Source organism: Phyllobates terribilis, unplaced genomic scaffold (genome assembly GCF_046119375.1).
Source record: "Phyllobates terribilis strain yellow unplaced genomic scaffold, ASM4611937v1 Scaffold_9__5_contigs__length_417890890, whole genome shotgun sequence".
Lineage (NCBI taxonomy): Eukaryota > Metazoa > Chordata > Amphibia > Anura > Dendrobatidae > Phyllobates > Phyllobates terribilis.
The window spans coordinates 85,142,078-85,165,930 of record NW_027362769.1 but is presented as its reverse complement, the minus strand read 5'-3'; the positions used below and the strand labels follow the sequence as shown (position 1 = coordinate 85,165,930).

At 42.7% G+C, this 23,853-nt stretch overlaps 1 protein-coding gene across 1 annotated transcript; it reads left to right on the top strand.

The window, feature by feature from the left end:
• Positions 1-203: 203 nt before the first annotated feature.
• COPS8 (COP9 signalosome subunit 8) lies at positions 204-19,758 on the top strand. The gene is made up of 7 exons (XM_073646699.1): positions 204-377; positions 3,068-3,138; positions 7,152-7,200; positions 10,532-10,664; positions 15,228-15,335; positions 17,952-18,014; positions 18,709-19,758. The coding sequence occupies exons 1-7, from the start codon at positions 300-302 to the stop codon at positions 18,786-18,788; spliced, it is 582 nt and encodes a 193-aa protein (XP_073502800.1). The 5' UTR covers positions 204-299; the 3' UTR covers positions 18,789-19,758.
• Positions 19,759-23,853: the final 4,095 nt, after the last annotated feature.

Genomic DNA, 23,853 nt, shown 5'->3' with positions numbered 1-23,853 from the left:
AAAAGATAGTACTGTGCATATGGGGTGACGACTGATGGTGCATAATGTTCCAATGCCTCCCATAGACTCTGAGCCCTGCAGTGAGGCAGTGTATAGGGAACTGACCACTTGTAACAGCAGTAACCCCCTGTAAAACACATGTAGAATAAGATCACGTGTTTGCGTTCCACGTTCTCCGCCAATCAGGTGCTGCTTACATCTAGCCAATACGAGGACTGCAGCCGTGACGTGCCCTGACCCGGAAGCGGAAGACGTGTGCTGGCGGAGCAGCGGTGAGGCCCCGGGGGCCCGCAGGGAAAATGCCAGTTGCCGTGATGGCGGAAAATCCGGTGTCCTTCCAAAGGCTTCTAGAGCAGTGTGAGGAGCAGGAGCTGGAGGTGCGTACTGCTGACGGTGCAGGGAGCTGTGTGTATATGAGGCTATGTGCTGTCACTGTGCTATGTGTACAGCGCTAAGTACTGGGTGCAGCCACTGCTAGAGCGGCCTGTATCCCTCCACCCTCCTAATATAGTCCCTGGTTGCTCTGTACTTGTCTCTGGCACTCTGCTTAGAGGGATTCTCCACTTTCTGCACCTACAGACTCATTAAGAGTAAACATATTCCAGTAATAGAGGAATGACACCCTGCTACCTATACACAGAGGATTAGGGCCCCACTGATCATTAAATGATGGGCTACGGCCCTTATTCTCAGCCATTCAGTCTGTTACTGACGGACGGTGGATTCTCGTGATGATGCCTGGCTGAATGATATAACAAGTAGGGTCGGGCTAATTGCCCCACAAATGTCACCTCTCATTCCTGTACTAATGGTTGGGAGATCAAGCTCCGCACCCAGATGCCACTGATCCCGAGCAGTCGCTGAACGTGGCAGGTATCGCGCACGTGGCCTGTTCTTACTGTTACATCTGGCGTACAGCAGAGCCTCAAACCTGATGCGAAGTAAGAGAGACTGCTCAATCCCTTTAAAGGGAATCTGTCGGCAGGTTTTTTGCTATTGAATCTGATAGCATAATGCAGAGGCAGAGAGCCTGATTCCAGCGATGTATCACGTACTGGACTCCTTGGTGCAGTTTTCATAGAATACCTGTTTTGCGTGATGTAGATGTAGCAGAGCTGACTTATGAGCTGTGTATAACCACGCCCACACCCCTAATTGTGAGCTTCCTGAGTACACTGTCAACAAACTGCCAATCAGTGGTGGGGACGTGGTTACACAGATAAGCCTGACTGGTCTGCACATGAAACCTAGTCCTTTAGTGATAATTTGTTGCCTATAAATCACTGATTGTATTGAAACTACAGCACATAGCCTAGTAAGTGACACATCGCTGGAATCAGGCTTTCAGCCCCTACCTCATGCTGCTCTTAGATTAAATAGCAAAAACCTGCTGACAGATTCCCTTTAAATGGAACCGGACAGCTGATACATTATTCGCAAACCACGGGCAGCATGTATCAGACTGTGGCTGTATCTTTTCAGCCAGGTATGTTGTACCCTGAATCACTGTGGCATTTGAAGGCAGGCCAGAGACCAGTGGCTTTTCCACGTCCCAATTGTTATGAGTGACGTGTGTGTATAGGAAGAGACATGTCACTCAAGCAGAGCAGGAGAAAGATGCCAAAGACCTGCATCTTGGACTAGTCACACGAGCATGTTGATCCCCAGACACCGCAGTGTTACAGAATTGGGCCAGGATCAGATGACTCTACAAAATCTGCCTTTTCATCAGTGTCTCTGTTTTTATACCTCCTTATTTATACATCGACAGTTTTAAAATGTACATGATCAAGTACAGTTTCCTATGTTTATAATGACAATGTATCTGTAAAAATTGGATGCAGAAGCAAAACAATTTTGGAACAAATCAAGCCAGACGTGTCACTCATAGCAAGGATCACCGACTTGCCTACTTTGGACACATCATACAAAGAGAGCAATCACTGGAGAAGGACATCATGGTCGGAAGAAGAGAAGAAACAAGGCGAAGAGGAAGACCAGCAACCTGATGACTTGATACTATATATATTTTTTGGCCACGCATAGACCTCAGTAGGAGAGTCTGTATGTGAAGTGCAGAAAAGCTAGTGCATGCTGCGATTTTTCCATCAGACACTTGATCATTGTGAAACTAGCTCTCATCTGGATAGCCCTATTCAATAACATTTCAGTCTGCTATGGGATTATAACACGGAGAGCCCATGTATATGTGATGCTCTCATCTGAACGAGCCCTAAAGCATACATGGCTGTCATGATGCCGCCACAGTCTGGCACATGGCGGCCATATTTTGTGCAGTGTGTATCAGCTGTTAGGTTTAATATCGCTCTTTCTGTCACATGTTTATTTGTATTGTTGCGGTAGGATGTTGTCCAAGTCGCTCAATGATGCCTGCCTACCGCCATGATTTGTATAGGAACTCAAGCTTAACTGCCAAGATGTGTATAGACATGTAGGGGCAAGAATATTAATATATAATGATTGGCTGCTGTAGGAAAATGTTACAACCATTTTTTGTCTTTGTAGTTGGTGATTCAGGAAGTACATCTGCTTTTACACTGTGTGGTTGGTCATTAAAGGGGTTGTCATCTACTAGGACAACCGCTTCTCATCCCCTATGTTTGGCCCCGATAAAATAAAAACACCTATACTCACCTCCCATGCTGGTGCTGATCCAGCAGTGTCTGCACTCACGTTCCCGGGGCTCACATGCCATTGTTATGACTTGTGACTCCAGCGCCTAATCAGCGCTGGTGTCACTGTCTCCTCCTTCAGACGTATAAGTAATCAAGAGGCAGTTGGAGCTGTGGCTGGCCACTCACTTCTTCTTTATTGCGTATACTTTTGCAGTGATGCCAGCGCTGATTAGGCGCCGGAGTCACAAGTCGTAACAACCGCATGTGAGCCCCGGGAACGTGAGTGCTGACAGGACTGGCACAGGAGGTGAGTATAGGAATTTTTATTTTATGTAGGGTGGGAAGGGGTTGTCCCAGTAGTGGACAACCCCTTTAAAGACTAAAGCAACTACTTTTATATCATGAATTAACCCAACTATTTCTTTATTTAGGCCCCAGGAGGTGTTGCTACTTCTCAAGTCTACGGTCAACTTTTAGTCCTCTACCTCTTGCATAATGACATGTAAGTATGTGTTGTGTTCAGAGGTCAAACTACATATTTTTGAGGGGTAAAAATAGTTTTCTGTGCAATTTTGAGGAGTGGTTTTTTTGTTTTGTTTTTTTTGCCAAGTAAGCGTTTTTTAGAATGCAGTAACTCAGATTTATAGCACAAAGGTTACATAATGTTAGAGGTTGTCCACTACTTTCACATTGATGGCCTATCCTTAGTCTGATCGGCTGGGGCCCGACACCCGGCACCCCTGCCAATCTGCTATTATTGGTAGGGGCCACCAGCCGGAAGTACTCATTTATGGAGCTGGCCGTCTTCTTATAGTGGCCACTGCAGGGTACTGCACATCCACCGCCTAGTGATTTGAATAGAGTTAGAATGTGTAGTACCCAGCCGCGGTCACTGATGACGGAGCAGCTTGGCAAGTGACTGATAACAGCTGATCGGCGGGGGAACTGGGTGTCAGACCCCGACTGATCAGACCTTGCTAAATTATTAATCATTGCTTATTACTAAAGACTCTCAGTAGTCTGAAACACATAAGAGCATGCTTTTTTTCCCCGTGTACTTTTTTATCCATTTTGCATCATATTGTTTACTTAAGACTTTACAATATTTTTGTTACCTAATTTTCACAGTGCTGGATTCCTACCTTATTGTTACTTAACCTCAGGTAAAGGCTGCACTGCAATAACACACCATAATTTTTTTCCAGCTTTTATTTTAAAGGGAAACTTCACTACGTGACATCTTCCTACTAGCCCCATGGTGCAAAATAAAATAAACTGTATACTTCACTCCCAGGCCAGTGCCATTTCACCAGTGTTGACCCTGTGTACCCCACCGGTATCTGGAAATTGGCTGCAGCTTTCACTCTTCTGTCAGAGTATAAGAGCAGTTTTGGAATAGTGAAGGTTGCTGCTTCTGATTGGCTGCAGTGATCATATGACATTGTGTAAGGAAACTGGGCTGAGATTGGAGCAATGGCCAGGAGCTAAAGAGGACCTTTCACCAAATTTTTCATGTTGAACTGGACACGCCATGTTTATTCATTTGTTTAGTGTCCAGCTATTAACTCCAATTAATATTTCTAGAACTTCTGTGCTGTATAATATATCTTCAGTGCTTATTTAGGCTGCACACTCCAGCTGACAGATCCTGTGGACTGCGGTCATGTGACCCTGATGACATCATCATATGTCCTTCTGCACTTCTATGTTGCTGCCTGCTTATGATTTGTCAGTGTCATACAGGAGGCAGAAGTACACGCCCCCAGTGAAAACTATCTGATAACACCCACTTAGGACTCAACTAGATGCCAAATATTTGATTACTAAGATTTCTGCAATGGAAAGACAAAATAAGAAAAACATTTTTTATCCCTCTCAGCAGTGACTATTACATTGTGTGTCCAGTTCAACATGAAAAATTAGGTGAAAGGTCTTATATATCATAGAGGTGTTTGTTTGTTTTTTTTGTTTGTTTTTTTTTTAATTCTGCACCATAGCGCTCTTAAAGGGTTGTCTAGTAGTGGGCAACCCCTTCAAAAGGCAGAAAAAGAAAGAGAAAAATCAGCTCACCCATCTAGAAGATCAACAGCACGGAGCCAGGAGTGCTACCAGACGAACAATGAGGAACCAGGAAGATCCAGCTGAACAAATCTTCTAAAATCCATATTTTATTGGGTCATGCAAAAATATTTTAAAAGTCCACCTTGGAGAAGAACAGCAAATGCCTTTCGAACTAAAAGTTCTTAATCATTGCATAGCAAAAAACAGCAAGGAAGTGGTATTTATAGGTCATGTCCTGCTATGCACCTCTTCAGAGCTAGGTTAATCAGAAATTTAAACACACATACCATATTAAAACCGTATAGCATAGAAACAATGCATATAAATGTGAATAATCCAAGAGAAAAAAGGGAACATAAACATAATAATAATCCATAAATAATCACTCATAATGATACATCAAATCATGTCTGATATTTAAACCCGCTGGTACACGTGTATTTAGAGTATAAATCCACCAACTTTCTCTATTAAGGAGTTTTCTCCTATGATCACCCCCTCTATGAGGTTTTTTTGCTATGCAATGATTAAGAACTTTTAGTTTTAAACGCGTTTGCTGCTCTTCTCCAAGGTGGACTTTTAAAATATTTTTTGCATGACCCAATAAAATATGGATTTTAGAAGATTTGTTCAGCTTGATCATCCTGGTAACCCCTTCAAAAGGTTATTCTGGTGCTACTAACATCCACATCTGAGTGAGATGTTCTGTCAACGTTACGACCCCACATTCCTGCTGAGACAGGAGCCTGATACCAGTTGATTGTGCCTGTGTCTCGGCAGGTACGTGGTGTCATTACGTCATTGGCACCAATTGACAATAAAAAAAAAAAAAAAAAAAAAAAAAAAAAAAAGAGGGCGTTGGTCAGCTGAGGAGGGGGTCAAAGGCTGCAGATATGGTTTACACCATCAAGCACATGAAGTCACTGGCTCTCCCTGAACGCTTCCACTGCAGCTCACAGGATCACTCTTGATCTCACGGATCCTTAGGAACGTCGTTGTGTTTACAATCTCCAAGTCCCAGTTCCGCTCTGTGGATGCCATTTGTTGAACATCAGTTTATGTGAAAAGATTATTCTTTCTATATAATAGCAGTGTGTGAACACTGTTATAGGCAAGGGAAATGTAATCGCACATTTAGACTAGGCAATAGTTCGATGATCGGCCCATGTGAACATGCCTGTGATCACCTCCTGAGCGATCAGAGTGCTTTATCGACAGCACTTCGCCAGATGTAATCTGAGGCTGTGTTGCCGATGACAAATACTGAATATGGGGATAGAACAATTGTATAAATCCTTCTGTTCCCTTACTTCCTTGTCAACTAGTGTACATGGTGTGGAAAACAAAGGGGTCACTCGGTGTGCAGAAGATGTCTGACTAAATGCTGCTTCCTACCCCCCAGCATGTGGAGTCTCCACCGCCTGTGAAACAATGTCATTCCTGCCGTGCCCCCCCTCACAGATTTACCCTTTTCACTGTGTCCTAATATATTTATTAGCCGTACTACCAAGAGCGAGTGACCTCCCAGCACATCATCTCTGAGTGACCGGCTCCGATAGCACTGATTCCAATAAATCTGTCAGGACACAGGAATCCCGACATTCAGTGCGGCAGACCGGCTCACTGCGCAGCTCGTCTGATTGTTAATAACACTTAGCACTGCCTTCTGCCATTGTGACGGGGCTCGCAACTTTCCATTGACCAAAACGTTCATGTTATGTCCCATGGCCCCGTTCTCATCTTCTCCTGATGGTTATAAGCATGTGGATGATTTTATCAAGTAAAAATGCATTTACAGGCATCAGTGACACATGTAGAGGCGATATCACTACCTCTTGTTGTGTTGGTTGTTTTTTATATAATTGAATACAACTGTGCAAGACCTTCACAATGACAATTACTCTATGGGGTTCACTAAGCCAACATATATTTTTTAAGATCTAATACTTCTCATAACTTAGCGTTTGCTGCAGTTGAATCTTTCTGCTAAGAGCTATATACTGTATCTTTCTGAATATAAGACACTTTTTTTTTTTTTTTACCAATTAAAATTCTTCCCAATCACTGAGAGAAGTACGCAGCACCTCAGCTCTCTTTTCTCCTGCCCTACACTGATCTGTCTGATTAGTGCAGGTCGGGATAGGAGGCTGAGACCTGCACATCACGAAAGTGGAACAGGACCTGGCAGTGTTCACCATGCTGAAGGACCTTGCAGAATATTAGTTATGTGCTCAGTCGTATGCCTTGTCAAACTGGAAAGTATGGGAAATAAGAACACTTTATATCTGGTACTAAACTCCTTGTGATTAAAATCCACAAAGGAGACCTGCAGCAGAAATATGTGCATCTGTGTATGCGCAGCGGCGCTGTGTGCGTCTCTGGTGTACATAGAATACTTTAGACTTGGCGCTTTTGTAACAAGTGTTTTTTTTTTTTTGTTGTTGTTTTTTTCAGGAATAATGCCCGCTATTTATGGAAAAGAATCCCGCCTGCTGTCAGATCTGTAAGTTTCATGTTAGGTTTTATTTAATAAAATCTTCTCTGCTGAAGCCCCCTCTTTTAGGTCCTGCAGAGTCTGTGTTCACATGTACAGTCTGCTGTTTTAACCCTATAAGAGACTCTCACTTGTAAATTGTTTCTGGTTACTGAGGCCGACTTTTCACCTTAGGCTTCCTTCACATGTCCTGGTCATTCCTGTACAGGAAAAAACAGTATTGGTGGGATCCGTGTGCATGTTCCATTTGTATGTATGTGATATTCATGTGTCCATGTGACACATCCGTGTGCCGTCCGTGTGACACATACTGGCGCCTGGGTAAAGCAGTACAGTTCACGCTGATCACAGGTGCAGGCTGCTGAAGGTAGCTTTCATCATTCTCCCATGGCCGCGCTGAGATCAATGAGACCAGGAGACAATGATAGGAGTTGTATTCAACACCCACTGTGTACATCCTGTGTAAAATGAAGAAAGAAAAAAAAAATGGCGTGGGCTCCCGTGTAATTTTCATAAGCAGCAGGGGGAAGCCGACCGCTGGGGGCTGATATTACTAGCCAGGGAAAGGGACCATTAGCAAAAACATGTTCACTGTCTATTAATAACAGCTCACTGCTGTTTAATTAGTGTTTACTGGCTAGATTACAGGGGGGACCCCAGAAAATAATTGACGCAGGGTCCCCCTATAAATTCTAGCAAGCAAAGGCTAAATAGACAGCTGTGGGCTGATATTAATAGCCTAGGAAGGGGCAATGGATACTGTCCCCCTCCGAGGCTAATAAGATCAGCCCTCAACAAGTTTTGAAATAAAACTCAACACCCTGTTTTACACATTTATTAATGAATTAAAAAGTTACCTTTACACCTAATCCACTGAAGCCAATGTCCCCTGTAAAAAAAAAAAAAAAAAAAAAATTCCCTCACCTGTCCGACGTGGGAATAATCCATGCTGTCCCACGCCGTAATCCATCTGTGTAACATGTGGTTTACAAAATGAACGGTGGCATGATTCGACCTTTTATGTTAAAAACCAGGAGAGAATGAGCTGCTGCAAGCAGGCACATTAACTAGTATGACCTCACTGAGCTCAGCGCAAGCACCGTGAAAATTTTTCTCACGGTGCTAGCCGTGATCTTACTGAGTCACGGGATCAGCGCAAGCTGTACTGCTTTTTCCCAGGCGCCATTATGTGTCACGCTGATGATACACGGATGTTATCCATATGTCATCAGCGTGCACGTGTGCGGCACGCACTTTTTCTGTATTGTACAAAAAAATCTGACATGTCTGCTGTTTTTTCACAATGACACACGGTCCTGACATGTGCGCACCATCATTTAATACAGTGGGTGTGCGTATGTCCGTATTTGCGGTCCTTGCGGACCACGTACGGACATAAAAAGCGGATATGTGAAGGGGCCTTAATGGTAAGTGAAAATACTATGTTTGGTCCTCAAACTACTAAAGGCTTCTAAACAGCTTGCTATAAAACGGTGTGAATTAGGCTGGGTTCACATTATACTATTGAATTTTGTTGAGCGGTACGTTGTGTGAGCATGTTTGTTTTTTGGTTCAATGGGGGTTCAGCGCAATACCAGAAGATACAAAAATGATCTGTTGAGCAGGATCCAGATGAATTTTATGCATTTTCTATTAAATGTTTGGTACTCTATTTTAATAATGTGTTCTTCATTATTAGGCCTCATTCAGGCATCTGTTTTTCCCAAGTATGGGAAAGAAAAAAAAAAGTCTGATTTTCATCCATGTGTCTGTTTTTACCATCAGTGATGGTTAAAGAAAAAAAAAAAATGGAAGACTTCTGTTAACCTCTACAGCACATGTATAGCACGCAGATGGCATCTCTATGCAGTCCATGACTTGCACCAATAGACTTGTATGGGTGGGTGATTTTGATCCATGGTTCGGGTCAAAACAGATGTCTCCATTTCTATTTTTTTTTTTTTTTTTTTTGCGGAAACAGTCAGCAAAAAAACCACTTGGGAACAGCTAAATAAATTATGACTGGTACATGCTGCATTCACACATCTGTGGGACACGTCTATGTGCCGTCCGGTTTTCTCTCTGACCACACACCGTATAGGTCTGTATCATTGACTCATACACACATCTGTTTTAAAAACGGATCCATGTGCTGTTCGGAGCATATGTCCGTTTAGCGGATCCGACTCTGCCATTAAAGTTATAGGGAGCCGTGCGACGTGATGAACTAGGGAGACAGACTTTGTACTTCAGTTTTCCATCCATATTTCATCTGTTTTAAACTGATACATTGCAAAGAGCCAATGGATAAATATAAAGTTCAGTCTACCTGCTTCGGTGAAAAAGACAAAAAAAAACCTATAATAAAATAAGTAAAAAAAAAATAATTGATCCGTTTCCCTTGGACAGTAACACATGGATGTGTGAATTTACACAGAACATGTACTTGAAAATCAGATGTGTGAATGAGGCTCTGCACCGGCTCAGGAGTTCGTCCATACGGGCCGTGGAGTCTGGTGCTGCCAGCATGGGCAAACTGGCGGTCTGTATGGTTCACATTACATTTGACTAGACTTTTCTGGTATGTGTGTTGTGTGTTTTTTTTTTTTTTTTTTTTTTTTTTTGTTGTTTTTTTTTTCTTTCCCTTAATCTAAAAAAAAAAAAAACCTGACCTTTCCACAGAGTGTGCTCCATGGTTCAGTTACTGAAGTCTAGGTATGATTGGGCTATGTCAGGCCATTGTTCACACGTTGCATTATTGCTGCATTTTTTTTTAAATTTTTTTTTTTTTTTTTTTTTGCAGACGAAACCTGCTCTCTTGGCAGTAAATAAGCAACGTCAAAAAAGCAGGTTTTGATGAGTTTTTGCTGCGTTTTTTTACTGCGGTTTTGTCAGTGTTCATTTGTCTCTTGTGCTGATAAAGTTTAGCGCATGAAAAAAATAACCTGATTCAACTTCCTCAGGTTTTGGCACCAAAAAATGCAGCAAGACCTGATACCTGCGTTTTTTGCAGTGTTTTTGCACTACCCTTTGCTCTCTATGGGTGTTAAACGCTGCAAAAACTCTGAAAGTGACATGCTGCAGTTTGCAAAAATGCAGCTCTTTGACAAAACAGACAGGAAACAAAACCAAAATGTGTGCATGAGATTTCTGAAATCTCATAGACTTTGCTGGTACTGCAAAACGCAGCTTAAAATTTGCACAAAAAAGACGCATAAAAAAAACACAACGTGTGAACACAGCTTATGTTTCTAGACTTTTGCTTTGTTGCGTAGTGTTTTTATGATTATTCTTCTTTATAACGTTTCCATTGAGATGTGGCCATTTTTGTCCTCCCTAGTCGACTCCAGAGATTGGTTGGATCTGGGAGGTAGGACAGCGGATCTGGCAGAGAGATTTCCCAGGAATCTATTCTTCAATAGCCGCCCATCAATGGTCAGAGAACATACAGCCCATCATAGAGGCTGTAAGAGGTAAGTTTTTACTCCACTTTTGTAGCTTAAAACCTTTGATGAATCATCCCCTTTGACTTCTGTAGAAATTTGCTGCAGGGACCTACATAGATTAAAGGGGTTGTCCACTAACAGGACAACCTTTTCATGATCTAAATGTTTGGCCTCCATAAAATAAAAAAAAGCTTATACTTCCCTCCTGTGCCAGCGCCGTTCCCGCAGTGTCAGCACTCGCTGTCGTTGTGACTCGTGATGCTGGCTCCCAATCAGTGCTGGCGTCACTGTCTCTGCCTTGTTTCGAACAGAACATGAAGAGGAAGTCAGAGAGCCGCCGCAGCCCGGCCTTCCTCTTCATGTTCTATTTGACAGGAGGCAGAGACAGTGACGCCAGCGCGAGTGCCAACCCCGCTGGAACAGTGCCAGCACGGGAGGGGAGTATAAGCTTTTTAATTTTATCGGGGCCAAGCTTGGGAGATGACAAGGAGTTGTCCAAGTAGTGGAAAACTCCTCACAGTAGTATCTGTAACACATTTGTAAGACGGCTTTGAGTTGTAAAGGTTCTCTGCAGTTTTTTTCCCTCACCTTTTAAGAGAGCTAAGGCCTCTTTTTCACACATTAGTATCTCCTGTGTGTGTGATGACCATTTCCACATGTACCGGAGACACACACACGAAGTCCCATTCAAATCTATGGGTCTGCACACGTGTCAGTGTGTTTCCATGGACCGTGTGTCTGTGTGATCCACACGCTGACATGTCCGTTTTTGGACGTCAACACAGATCACACGGACCCATTCAAGTCAATGGGTCCGTGTAAACAAATACCTCACATGGATGCCATCCGTGTGACACGTACCTCACATGGATGCCATCCGTGTGACACGTACTGGCGCTTGGAAGTCCCTGTACAGTTGCTCCCAAGCGCCAGGTGCTGAGCTCAGGAGCGGTGTCCTTTCATTCACTGAGCGCTGCTCCGGGCCCACTCGCTGCAGCGACTCATTCTTCCCGACTCCTCTGCTGAGCGGTCGCATGGATTACAGTGGGGGTCACTAAGACAGGTGAGTATAAGGATGTTTTTTTATTCTTATTTTTACAGGTGGACACTGTGGGAGCAGACACTACTACTCTCATCATTGTCCCTGCTGGTGCTGATCGCACCACCGGCAGGGAACCACGATGAGGGCAGCGTTTAGCACCCAGAGCTTGGGAAGAGAGCAAACTGTGTACCGGCGATTCCCAAGTTTCGGTACGTGTGATTCTGATGGGCACACGTGTGACACACACGGGACATGGATATCTCCGGCACGGGTTTTTCCGGTACCGGAAATATACAGACGTCTGAAACTAAACCATGAATGCAAACTTCTGCCTATAGAAACCCAATGGTTTGCCTACATTTGAGTAATAGGTAATGTCCTCTGCACTGCTATTTCACTGTGATGTTTAGTTTGCGCTGTACACCTAATACCATTTTTTTTTGGACCATAAGATGCACTTTTTCCACCCAAATTTGGGAAGAAAATGGGGGGTGCGTCTTATAGTCCAAACTTAGCTTACCGGATAGTTGCAGCGGTGGTGGAGCAGGATCGAAGGGCCCTCCGTTCCCTCCCTCAGGAACCCGGCAGCAGAAGAGGTGAGATGCTGCGGGGCTGGTGTCTGGCTGTCGGCGGTGAGGCAGAGCGCGTGCGCTGCTTTCCGGCGGGTGCGACCATCTTCCTGAAGCCGTGATCTACAGGAAAATGGCCGCCCGAGCTCCCAGTCTGCGCATGCGCTGGCTCAGGCAGCCATTTTCCTTGTCCAGCGGTCACATCGGTGGCCGCTGGATGGGACTCCTCTTTTGATTAGCCAGCGTGGCACAACCTCATGTTTGCGTCATGCCACAATCGATGTTGTGGCAGAACGTCTCATCAAACACGAACAAAAGTTGCTGGCAGGTAGGAAGCGGTTCTCTGGGTGGGACACTAGTCCAGCGGCCAAATTAGTATCCCAGGGTCCTGCAAAAATATTTGTTCAACTTCTGTCTTCACTTTGCACAGCTCCCCAGCGTCACAACTTCCGGATTGCTGGGGGAACGGGCACACCTCATTGATCGACCTTTTGACCGAGATGCATTGTGGTGCTGCGGACCCAAACTGTGCTCCTGATGCTGCTATGAAGCAGTTTGGCTGGATCTGATGCACAGCGGGACTGAAGCTGACCGGGATCAGGAGATGACTGTGCACTCCAGCGTTCCTGGCCAGCTTTAGTGCAGAGCTTACAAGCTCCCTGTGATAGAGCATGTAAGCTCTGCACATTTTTGGCGACCGCTGCTAGACTGCATTGATTACTGGCCCCTCTGTCAGTCAGAAGTAAACAATTTGATAAGAAAGCAGAGATATTGGGAGAACAGGAAAAATTTTAATAATCTATAAATTGCAAACTACGTTGCTCATCAATTTTCTTTGAACATAGTAATAACCAGTTAAGGGTGAAGAGTCCCCAAAGTGCAGTTTTCTTCTTGTATACAGTGACTAAATAGGTTAAAAAAAATACCCTGGCTCATCAAGTTCAACTTTTTTAATATTAGGTCTATTTGTTTGTACCACAGTATTATATTTTGACACATTGACAAAATTATTTAATACTTGAAGAAAAGGAAAATGTTACAATTGGAAAATGGCACATCTGCTAAGGCCCTGTTCACATCTCTGCTTATCTTTTCTGTTTTGTCTGTTCTGTTTACAATGGGCCAACTGAATAGATAAATGGAAGTAGCATCCTGTGGGTTTGTGCCAAATTGAAGCAGAGAGGCCTCATTAACTTATGTGAGGTCCTTCTTCTTTCCCTTTGTTTATTTTTAGAACTGAAATTGATATTTCACCCAACAATAAATTGTCTGGGCTCCATACTTATCATTAGTGTATGGGGTCTTTAGGTGTTCAGCAGAGCCGTAAAGATCCACATGACAACTTCCCTGTGTCCCTTACTACTTCAAAATAGTGATCAGAAGACTAACCAAGTCCTCTGATTACTGTTCTTCTATTAAAGGGGTGTCCACTACTAGGACATCCCCTTCTTGAAGTAAATGTTTGTCACTGATAAAATAAAAAAATCACCTATACTCGCCTCCCATGCTTTCGCCATTCCAGCGGTGACGGCACTTGCGGTCCCGGGGTTCTGGTGCGGTGGAATGACATGTAATGCCTGGCGCCCAATCAGTGTTGGCGTCACTGTCTCCGCCTTCGTACAAAATTGACCATGAAGAGTAAGTCAGGGATCGGCTGCAGCCCAGACTTCCTCTTCATGTTCAAAATATCTGAAAGCGGAGACAGTGACGCCAACGCTGATTAGGTGCCAGGCGTTACATGTCATTCCACCGCACCAGAACCCTGGGACCGCGAGTGCCGTCACCGCTGGAATGGCGAAAGCACGGGGGATGAGTATAGTGTTTTGTTTTATTTTATCAAGGCCGAACATTTAGTTAAAGAAAGGTTTGTCCTAGTAGTGCACAACCCCCTTAAGGTTACTGTAGGTATTGTCGGGATGTAAAAGTTTATATACATGCTGCTTTCTCCTTTTATGAGCTGCTACATTTCCTCCCCACTGCCTTTTAAACTCCTCATCCAATCTGATATACTGGGTCTTGATCAAAGCACGACAGGAAGTCTGCTCACTGAGAGATCAGGTTACAGCTGCTTTTTTAAATATTATGGCACAAAGAAGGGGAAATAGTAGGAAGGAGCAGAGCAAGTGTTTCATGTCCTGCTTATGTTCTTTATACCTGTCAGTTTTTACATTCGCTGTCAATTGCTATGTCCTCTTTAAGTGTGAAAAAAAAATTACATATAGCTTAAACAAAGTTTTTATTATTTAGGAAACTAAGTGCTGGCTACCAGGATGTGAATGACTTTACATCCTAGAGAGGTCAGGTCCGGACTTCCAGGTTGTCATCCTGGTACACCAAGCACCTTACACTGAAAGAAGAATGGTCTTTGCTAATTATGGCCATATCTTGTCTATCTAGAAAAGCCACTACAGTTATCATTGTATACATCATGTAATATATATCTCCCATCTATTCATGGCTTGTGTGGTGGCTTGTGGGTCAGTCCTGGGCATACCCCTGGAACACGCAAACTGGGTCTTTGAACCAGCTGTCTGTCTTTTTTTTTTTTTTTGGGGTGCAGAGAGGGCAGGGGCTATTCATTATTCAAATAAACCTGCATTTTTCATGATTTGATAATAAGGTTTGCTTGAATCTATACAATGTGTCTGGATTAGGAATCGGCTGCCTTACCTTACACAGCGCTCAAACAGCCTTTTTTTTTTTTTTTTTTTTTTTTTTTTTTTTTTTTAATCCCCGGCAGCATCTTATGTTTCATGTGTCCTCTGTGGACATATAAGCTGGAAGCACGTCCCCTAATTCCATTATTCAGATTGCATTTGCAGCATTTTACAGCAGAGGGAGACAAAGTCCACAAGATGCTGCTGCTTCGTCTTTGACGATGGCTGTAATGCAGTTTCTATAGGTGTGTGTGTAATAAATGTGATAAACCATAGCTTTGTTCTGTCGGTTTTATTGAAACAAATACTTTTTCGTTGTCAGATGCTACACGACGGCGAGCGTTTGGCCTGGTAGCACAAGCTTACACATCGATTTCTGCTGATGATTTGGCAGCCTTTGTTGGACTTTCTGTGGAAGACGCTGTTAAAGGTGAGTTCTTCAGCAAACTCTCCATTGTAACTTTTACAGTAAAACAAAAAAAAAATACTTTATATTAAAAAATATCATTGCGAGGAATATGAGTTGCATGCAGTGTCCTGGCTGTTATACTGAGGCATCTAGCAATATATTCTCTCCCTGGTAGAGAGGAGTAATCGCTTCACACAACCCCGGTCCAGGTCAGTGCTATCTGGCCATGGACAAGAGTTGCTCAAATTTCCGTGCCCTTTGGGATCCCAGGTTCGGCTTATGATTAACTGGGCTGGCTAGACAGACATCACTGATATCACTCGAGACCGGCAAATCAAGCGCCATGCTGAGGAACCCGAAAGCTCAGGAAACTCAAAGCTCCTGATGACTTCCAGAGAGCACTGACTGACCTGGATCTGGGTTAAACTAAGTGATTGCTCATCTCAACTCCCTAGTAATAATAATAATTTTTTTGGTGGCACAAACTTTTTTTTTTTTTTTTACAGTACACCATTTTTATTAAAACATTGAAATTCTAAACATAGATTTTTTTTTTTACTATCACAGTTATCGTACTGACCTGGAGAATATATTTTATGCCGTAAGAGCAAATCCTAAAAAGTTATGGTTGAATCCCACCCCCACCTTTTTTTCACCATTTCATCTCACTTGGAATTTTTTTTTCATTCTCTTAATACATTAAATAGTAAAATGAATGGTGTCATTCTAATCTACAACTCTGCCCCTCCAAAAAATAACAAGCTCTCATGCGTCTATAATGGAGAAATAGAAAAGTTAGGGCTCTTGTTCTCAAGGGGAGAAAAAAATGAAAAGGCAAAAAATGAAATTTGCCTGTGTGTGTTATAGGGATATTAGGATAGACCATACAGGTGCATCTCACAAAATTAGAATATCATCAAAAAGTTAATTTATTTCAGTTCTTCAATAAGAAAAGTGAAACTCGTATATTATATAGAGTCATTACAGACAGAGTGATCTATTTCAAGTGTTTATTTCTGTTAATGTTAATGATTATGGCTTACAGCCAATGAAAACACAAAAGTCATTATCTCAGAAAATTGAAATAATTAGCAAAAAACACCTGCAAAGGCTTCTGAAGCGTTTAAAAAGGTCTCTTAGTCTGTTTCAGTAGGCTCCACAATCATGGGGAAGACTGCTGACTTGACAGATGTCCAGAAGGCAGTGATTGACACACTAAGTAAATGCAAAGTAAATTTTGCATTTCATTTGGAATCCAAGGTCCCAGAGTCTGGAGGAAGAGTGGAGAGGCCACAATCCAAGCTGCTTGAGGTCTAGTGTGAAGTTTCCACCATCAGTGATGGTTTGAGGAGCCATGTCATCTGCTGGTGTAGGTCCACTGTGTTTTATTAAGACCAAAGTCAGGGCAGCCGTCTACCAGAAAGTTTTAGAGCACTTCATGCTTCCCTCTGCCGACAAGCTTTTTGGAGATGGAAATTTCATTCTCCAGCAGGACTTGGCCCCTGTCCACACTGCCAAAAGTACCAATACCTGGTTTAAAAACAACAGTATCACTGTGCTTGATTGGCCAGCAAACTCGCCTGACCTTAACCCCATAGAGAATCTATAGGGTATTGTCAAGAGGAAGATGAGAGACACCAGACCCAACAATGCAGACGAGCTGAAGGCAGCTATCAAAGCAACCTGGGCTTCCATAACACCTCAGCAGTGCCACAGGCTGATCGCCTCCATGCACCGCCACATTGATGCAGTAATTGATGCAAAAGGAGCCCCGACCAAGTATTGAGGGCATTTACTGAACATACATTTCAGTAGGACAACATTTCGGATTTTAAAAACATTTATCAAGCTGTTTTTATAAAGTATTCTAATTTACTGAAATAATGACTTTTGTGTTTTCATTGGCTGTAAGCCATAACCATCAACATTAACAGAAATAAACACTTGAAATAGATCACTCTGTGTGTAATGACTCTAGATAATATATGTTTCACTTTTTGTATTGAAGAACTGAAATAAATTTAACTTTTTGATGATATTCTAATTTAGTGAGATGCACCTGTATGTTTCAGATCAGAGGGAGTTCCACCTTCCAGCACGGCCACTGATCAACTGATTGAATAGGCCGAGCTGCTCCGGTGAACGCAGCGTCCTCTCCTGTACCAGACAGAGCTCCAAACATGTAGTGGTTGTGTCTGTAATTGATTTTCCGCCACATTTATTTGCTCACGATGCTGTTAGTTTGGATCACAAGACCTGAAGTAGGGTCAGGGCTTTGAGGACGTAATGCAGATTAAAAAATACGGCCACCATACCATCAGTTGTGTGAATTGCCGTATACTCTGGGCTGTTACCTCTGTGAACAGATGTGTCCATCCCACTGGCATATGGAAATAACTCCTGTCATTTTACTGGGGGCCAACCCAAGATTTATCCCATATTTTAGACCAATTTCAGATGGCTAAAATACATCTACACTGTCTGTTCTTATTACGACCTTAACAGTCAGCATGCGTGGACTTAAAATGAAGTTAGATCAGCGTAGTGTTATAATACAGATGTTTTGTTTTTTTTTATTCCTTTTAATATACAGTTACTCCAAAATTAAATTTTCTGTTTTGTTAAATCCTGTAACAGGTGTCGTAGAGCAGGGTTGGCAGGCTGACTCTGCCACACGTATGGTGATGCCCAAGAAACCTGGTGAGTGACAGCTTACATTTACATTTGTTGGATACAATATCGCTAAAATATAAGTTGATCACAAATTCTCATTAAGGGGTTCATCCAGGAATTCCTACCCACCTGATCTAACATCTTGTTAGGCGCAGCGGGGGCGCAGCTGCACAGTTACGGGGGCAAAACCTTGCTGATCGTGTGCTTTGGCATCTGTACCACCCCACGTACAGACAGTGGCTGATCACTCCACAGCCCAATGACAGATCCAGCCAGAGAGGATGCCTGGAGGGATGCTTTTATCATTCGGTTCTGCTTGCTCTCTCATTCCTTGACATTGTTGATACAGTTGTGTTATTTGCCTTTCCACATTTGTTACAGATTCCATAACTAACATCATCCTTGCTGCACAGATGACTGCCTGCATTGTGCTGCTAATAAAACCTTGGCAGACTGCTTTATTTTAAAGAAAAGCAACTGCTCTCACAATCACAGGGATCGAGGTTACATCCGCTGCACCCTCCCCCTAAGTTAAATTCATTGCTATAAAAAAAAAAAATCCCTTTTCTCTGTTTTTGCTCTGTATTTAATTTTTGCCTGCAGATCTGTTTGTGATTTCCTAAAATGCTGCTGGTCTGGTGGAGGGAGGGTAATCTGCATGGTAACAGTGTACATTTTGGGAGGGATGTCAGTGACTGGGTTTGTTCTGCTTTCCCCACAGATTCTGCTCCCCTGTCTCTGATCCCCAACGAGCAGCAGCTGGCCAGACTCACTGACTACGTGGCTTTCCTGGAGAACTAGCGCGCCCTCCCAAGCCTGACATCAAGAATGCACAGAAACGAGCAGAAGGCCGACGGGGAAGGATTCTACCAACTTCGTTGCCTCCTCTTCTCAATCCTTACACTTTGCAATCGCTATACTCTTACAGGACACCCAAATCTCGGTTTGGACTGAAAGAGTTAATGAGGATGGGAGCAGCCACCAATAAGTCGACCTGAAATTTGGCTCGGGTGGCAATTAACCACGTTTCTGCCAGAAAGGTCTTGATCCTATGCACAATATCATACGGCAGGTTGTTCTGGCATTAAAGTGGTTTGAGCTTTTTTTTAAAAAAAAAAGTTTAGCAATAGTTATTGACTTTGTTTCTTTCTGTTAATAGGTTACATTGCCTGTTTAGTTTACGACTCGACCTCAGAGACTGCATCACAAGACATCCTCTTATTGCTGTTTTTGTGATTTTTTTTCTAGTCTTGCTAGTAGTGGAACACTTTGGCATCTTCTTTCCTTCTAGTAATTTCAGACATGCGGAATTTCTTCTAAGCTTTATTCTCACTATGATGCTTTGTCTGTCACTGAGGGTACTCGAAGAGTCTGGCGTTATCATCTCAAAACCAGTAATCCCAGAGGAACACATGTCAGTATCTCAAAGAATGAAAAGAAATCTGCATTTGCTTGAAAGTTGAACCGGGAAAGCTGAACAGGAAAGTGCAATGTTGCATTGTAACCATCTACATATTTAGTGATGAGGCCAGTCTACACTCATTGTAGAGCTGGTCCAGTAGAAGTGTTACCACAGGCGGCAGCCTGATGTCCTGGCTCGTTCCAACAAAGAAAATTAGTTTTACCAATTGAGGGTCATCAGCGGGGCCATATATGTATACAACAGTCTCAGTGACTGTTATCGGCAGACGCTGCACGGACATCTTTGTAGCCTGATATTAAAGGCACTTTAAGGAGACCCATTAAAATGTTTACTACACAGATATGTCTACCTTTTTGTCTTATGATTTTCTTTCTTCACCTGTTATTACCAGAAGGAGGATTACAAGGAACCTTGCTGAAAACAGTCCCTGAAAAGGTAGGAAGTGTGAGTCTAAAAATGCCCAAGTGGCCACTGTAAAAATAACAAGATTAGTCATTTGTTTTTAATGAAGATTGGGATATGAAAAAAGTCAACTATTTTAGAAAACATGTAACACAATAACCGCAATTTAAGCCCCTGACCTTCTTCCCCGTAAAAAAACAGGTACCTGTATGTTAGGGGATGTGGTGCCTTCATGTATTCCACTGTGCATGTACACGATTCAATTATAGTGTCACCGCACAAAATTGCACTGAGACAGTTTATAAAAAACTGTTGTCTTCATGGTGCTTGAGTTTGACACATTGCGGACTTGGTTGACAAATTACTAGGAGGGGCTGGTGAGGATCCAGCTGTCATGGTGCCCATTGTCACCAATGACAGAGGTTGGTGGAAGATCCTTGAACTGTTGGCCTAATTCCCTGAAATCATTTTTAAGGCAAGGACCTTGAAGATAGTATTTTCTGAAATACTGCCTATACCATGTGCTTTGCTAAGGAGGTGATTAAATTGCTCAGAATTTGGGTAGGAATGAGGTTTTTTGGTTTCTGGAGAAGTGGGCCGTCTTCTCTGTTGGCCACAGGCTCTACACTAAGGATGGACTGCACCTCAATGAGGAGGGTGCAGCTGTCCTCAGGGAAAATCAGCTAAAATTATTGTACAGGAGGGGAATGTAAATAGTAACCTTGACCTAAGTAATGAAAGTTGGGGTGGCATGGGGAGAGGGGTTAGGACAGTCAACACAATAAGCAGGAATGGAGGTACCATAAATTCTCCATTTAAGAGATTGTCCACTACTTTTACATTGCTGGCCTATCCTTAGGGTAGGTTATTAAAGTCTGATCGGACAGGGTCCAGCACCCGGAACCCCCGCCGATCAGCTATTAGTGGTGTCGGTGGCCGCCAGCCAGATCTACTTTGCCCGTCTACTTGTGGCCGGGGCTTAGCACTGCACATCCGCCTCCTATTCAAATCAATAGGAGGTGAATGTGCTGTACCCCGTGGTGGCCACTACAAGTAGACAGCCAACTCGGCAAGTAAGTAGATCTGGCTGGTGGCCACCGGCACCAATAACAGCTGATTGGCGGGGGTGCCGGGTGTCGGATCCCGGCCGATCAGACATCCTAACGATAGGTCATCAATAACAAAGTAGTGGACGATCTCTTTAAATGTTACCTACGTAACCCAGCAGGCTGTATAGTGTCATCTCAAAAAAACACTATAGTAGACAAATCACCGGACCCAGATGGCATACCACCACCCCTCCCCCCTTGAGTACTGCAAGAATTAAGCACTGTGAAAGACAGATCATTATTCTTCTATTCAGAGAGTCCATAATAGGGTCTGTAGCACAGGACTGGTGTATCACATGTACAATGCCAATATTCAAAAAGGGGACAAAATCTGACCCTGGAAATTATAGGCCAGGAGGTTTAGCCTGTTTTGTGGGCAAAATCATTGAGGGTTTTCAAAACAATGCTATCCTGAAGCATCTCAGTAAAAATAAGCTCCTGACTAGGGATGAGCGAACCTGTGGAAGTTTGGTTTGACAAAACTTTAGTCCAAAGTTCGATTCTGGTGCCTGAGCTGTACTTGAACCCCATTGAAATCAATGGGGACCAGAACTTTTGGAGCTGGAAAAAAATCTCTCTACCCCTCTTCCTCTCTCCTGTTAAAAGGAGTTCCAGGAGAAGTCAATGTTCGGAGTTCAGCATCGGACGCTAGGTGTCCGGTACGAACCCCGAACTTTACAGTTCAAGTTCGCTCATCTCTACTCCTAACCCAACAACATGGGTTTATGAGAGATTGGACCTGTCAAACTAATCTGATCATCTATGAGGCAGTAAGTTTGAGCCTGGACCACAGTAAGCCTGTGGATGTCCGCTTATATGGACTTTTCAAAGTCATTTGATACGGTGCAACATAAAACGTTTATACATAAAATGAGACTTTGGGAAAATGTATAACTCGGTTAACAAGTGACTCAGTGATAGGAAAATGAGGGTGTTTATTAATGGAATACACTTGGATTGTGGTGTTCCACATGGGGTCAGTATTGGGCCCTCTTCTTTTTTCCATATTTATAAATGACCTTGTAGAAGGCATACAGAGAAATTCAATATTTGCAAATGTGACTAAACTCTACAAGGTCATCAACAAAGGAGGATAATGTACTATTACAGGGATTTATGTAAGCTGGAGGCTTGGGCTGAGAAGTGGCTATTGAAGTTTTATGTAGATAAATATAAGGCTATGCAGTTGGGCAAAGGAAATGCAATAATTATACATTTTATGTACTAAATTCTAGAACACTGGTTAAAACTGTCATTGATAAATACTTGGGTGTATGACAAACTCAACTTTAGTGACCAGTTTCAGGCAGCTGCTGCCAAGGGAAATAAAATAATCGGATGCATTAAAAGAGGCATAGATGCTGATGAAGAGTACATGGTTTTACCTCTATACAAGCTGCTAGTACGACCACACTTTGAATACGGTGTACAATTTTGGGCTCCAGCGAATGAAAAGTACATGGTTGAACTGGAGCAGTTGCAAAGAAGTGTGACCAAGGTTCTTAATGGAATGGGTGTATTGCAGAAGACAAGTTATTAAGCTTCTGCTTATTCCCTTTGGAAAAACAAAGTCTTAGGGACAATCTTATTATGTTGTATAAATCTATGAATGGACAGGGCAGAGATCTTGCTAACAATATTTTACACCAAGGCCTGTGACAGTGACAAGGTTGCATCTGCTAGGTCTAGAGGAAAAAATGTTTAATCCTAATCAGATGACAATTCTTTACTGTAACAGCAGTGAGAATATGGAAAACTCTACCACATGATGTAATGGTTGTTTCACTACAAAAGTACAAGGAGGACCTGGATACCTTTCTTGATAAATATAATCTTGCAAGATTCTGTGATTGATGTTGATCCAGGAAACTAATCTGATTGTCGTATGTGACGTCGGGAAGGAATTTTCAGCCAATGTGGGGTAACTAGCATCTGCCTCATGAGGTTTTTGCCTTCCTCTGGATCAACCTAAGATATCAATTGAACTGGATGGACATATGTCTACTTTCAACCTTAAAAACTATGGAGAATTTGGTGATGCAAAACTTTTTTTTGGGGTGTAAAAGTTCTTAATCTATAATAATCCGGTATTGCTGAAATTGTACTGATCTAAGGAACTACATTTTTTTTCTTTATTTTATCACTTTTACCAAACGGTGAATGACGTGAAGGACAATTACAAATTTTTCAAATTTTCATAAAAAGCGCAAAACATATCTACCCAAATTCATCAGTAACAAAGTAAATGTCACAAAAAAATTGTGGCAGAACCACTTGAATATGAAGAAACATTCCAGAATTATCACCTTATAAAGTAAAAAAAAAATGAATAAAAAGACATAAATCGCACATCCAAAACTTTTACTTTGCTCTATGGCAGCTAAGCAAAAATTTACAAAATTGAAGATGAGATTCTTAGCTAATATTCTGATTAGACTGTATGAAGTCTACTGCCACGTCACCTCAAACACCTTAGTGGGTCCCTAACCTTAAAGGTGCAGAATCGTGCATCGACCAATGCCAAAGTGATACTACACCAGCAAGGGTAGTAACTTGATACTCCTATTCTGCATAAGGATGGCATTGAGGACCAACTTTGGCCTAGGAGCTAAAACGTTAGGACTTAAACTATTTGCAGGGAATGCACAAAAATGGAAAAATATTTAAAGAAATCTGTGTCTCATGAGATCAACCCTGTCCTCCGTAGTAAGCCTCAGGAGTTCAGGCATGTCCTCATTAATTGTCCTCACTCTTGTGTCTGACTCTAAGGCCACAGCCCCACTATCAGTATTCGGTCAGTAATTTTTCTCAGGAGTGGGAGCCAAAACCAGGTGAGGAACAATCAGAGAAAAGGTATAATAGAAACAAATTACCAATTCTGCATTCATCACCCACTCCTGTTTTTTGCTCCCACTCCTGAGAAAAAATACTG

What these genes read in the sequence shown, in the direction of transcription:
- COPS8 (XM_073646699.1), top strand. Translation starts at nt 300, where the DNA reads ATGCCAGTTGCCGTGATGGCGGAAAATCCGGTGTCCTTCCAAAGGCTT. An exon ending in GTGAGGAGCAGGAGCTGGAG is followed by an intron (nt 378 to 3,067) that starts GTGCGTACTGCT and finishes TTCTTTATTTAG; the next exon opens with GCCCCAGGAGGTGTTGCTAC. An exon ending in TGTGGAAGACGCTGTTAAAG is followed by an intron (nt 15,336 to 17,951) that starts GTGAGTTCTTCA and finishes ATCCTGTAACAG; the next exon opens with GTGTCGTAGAGCAGGGTTGG.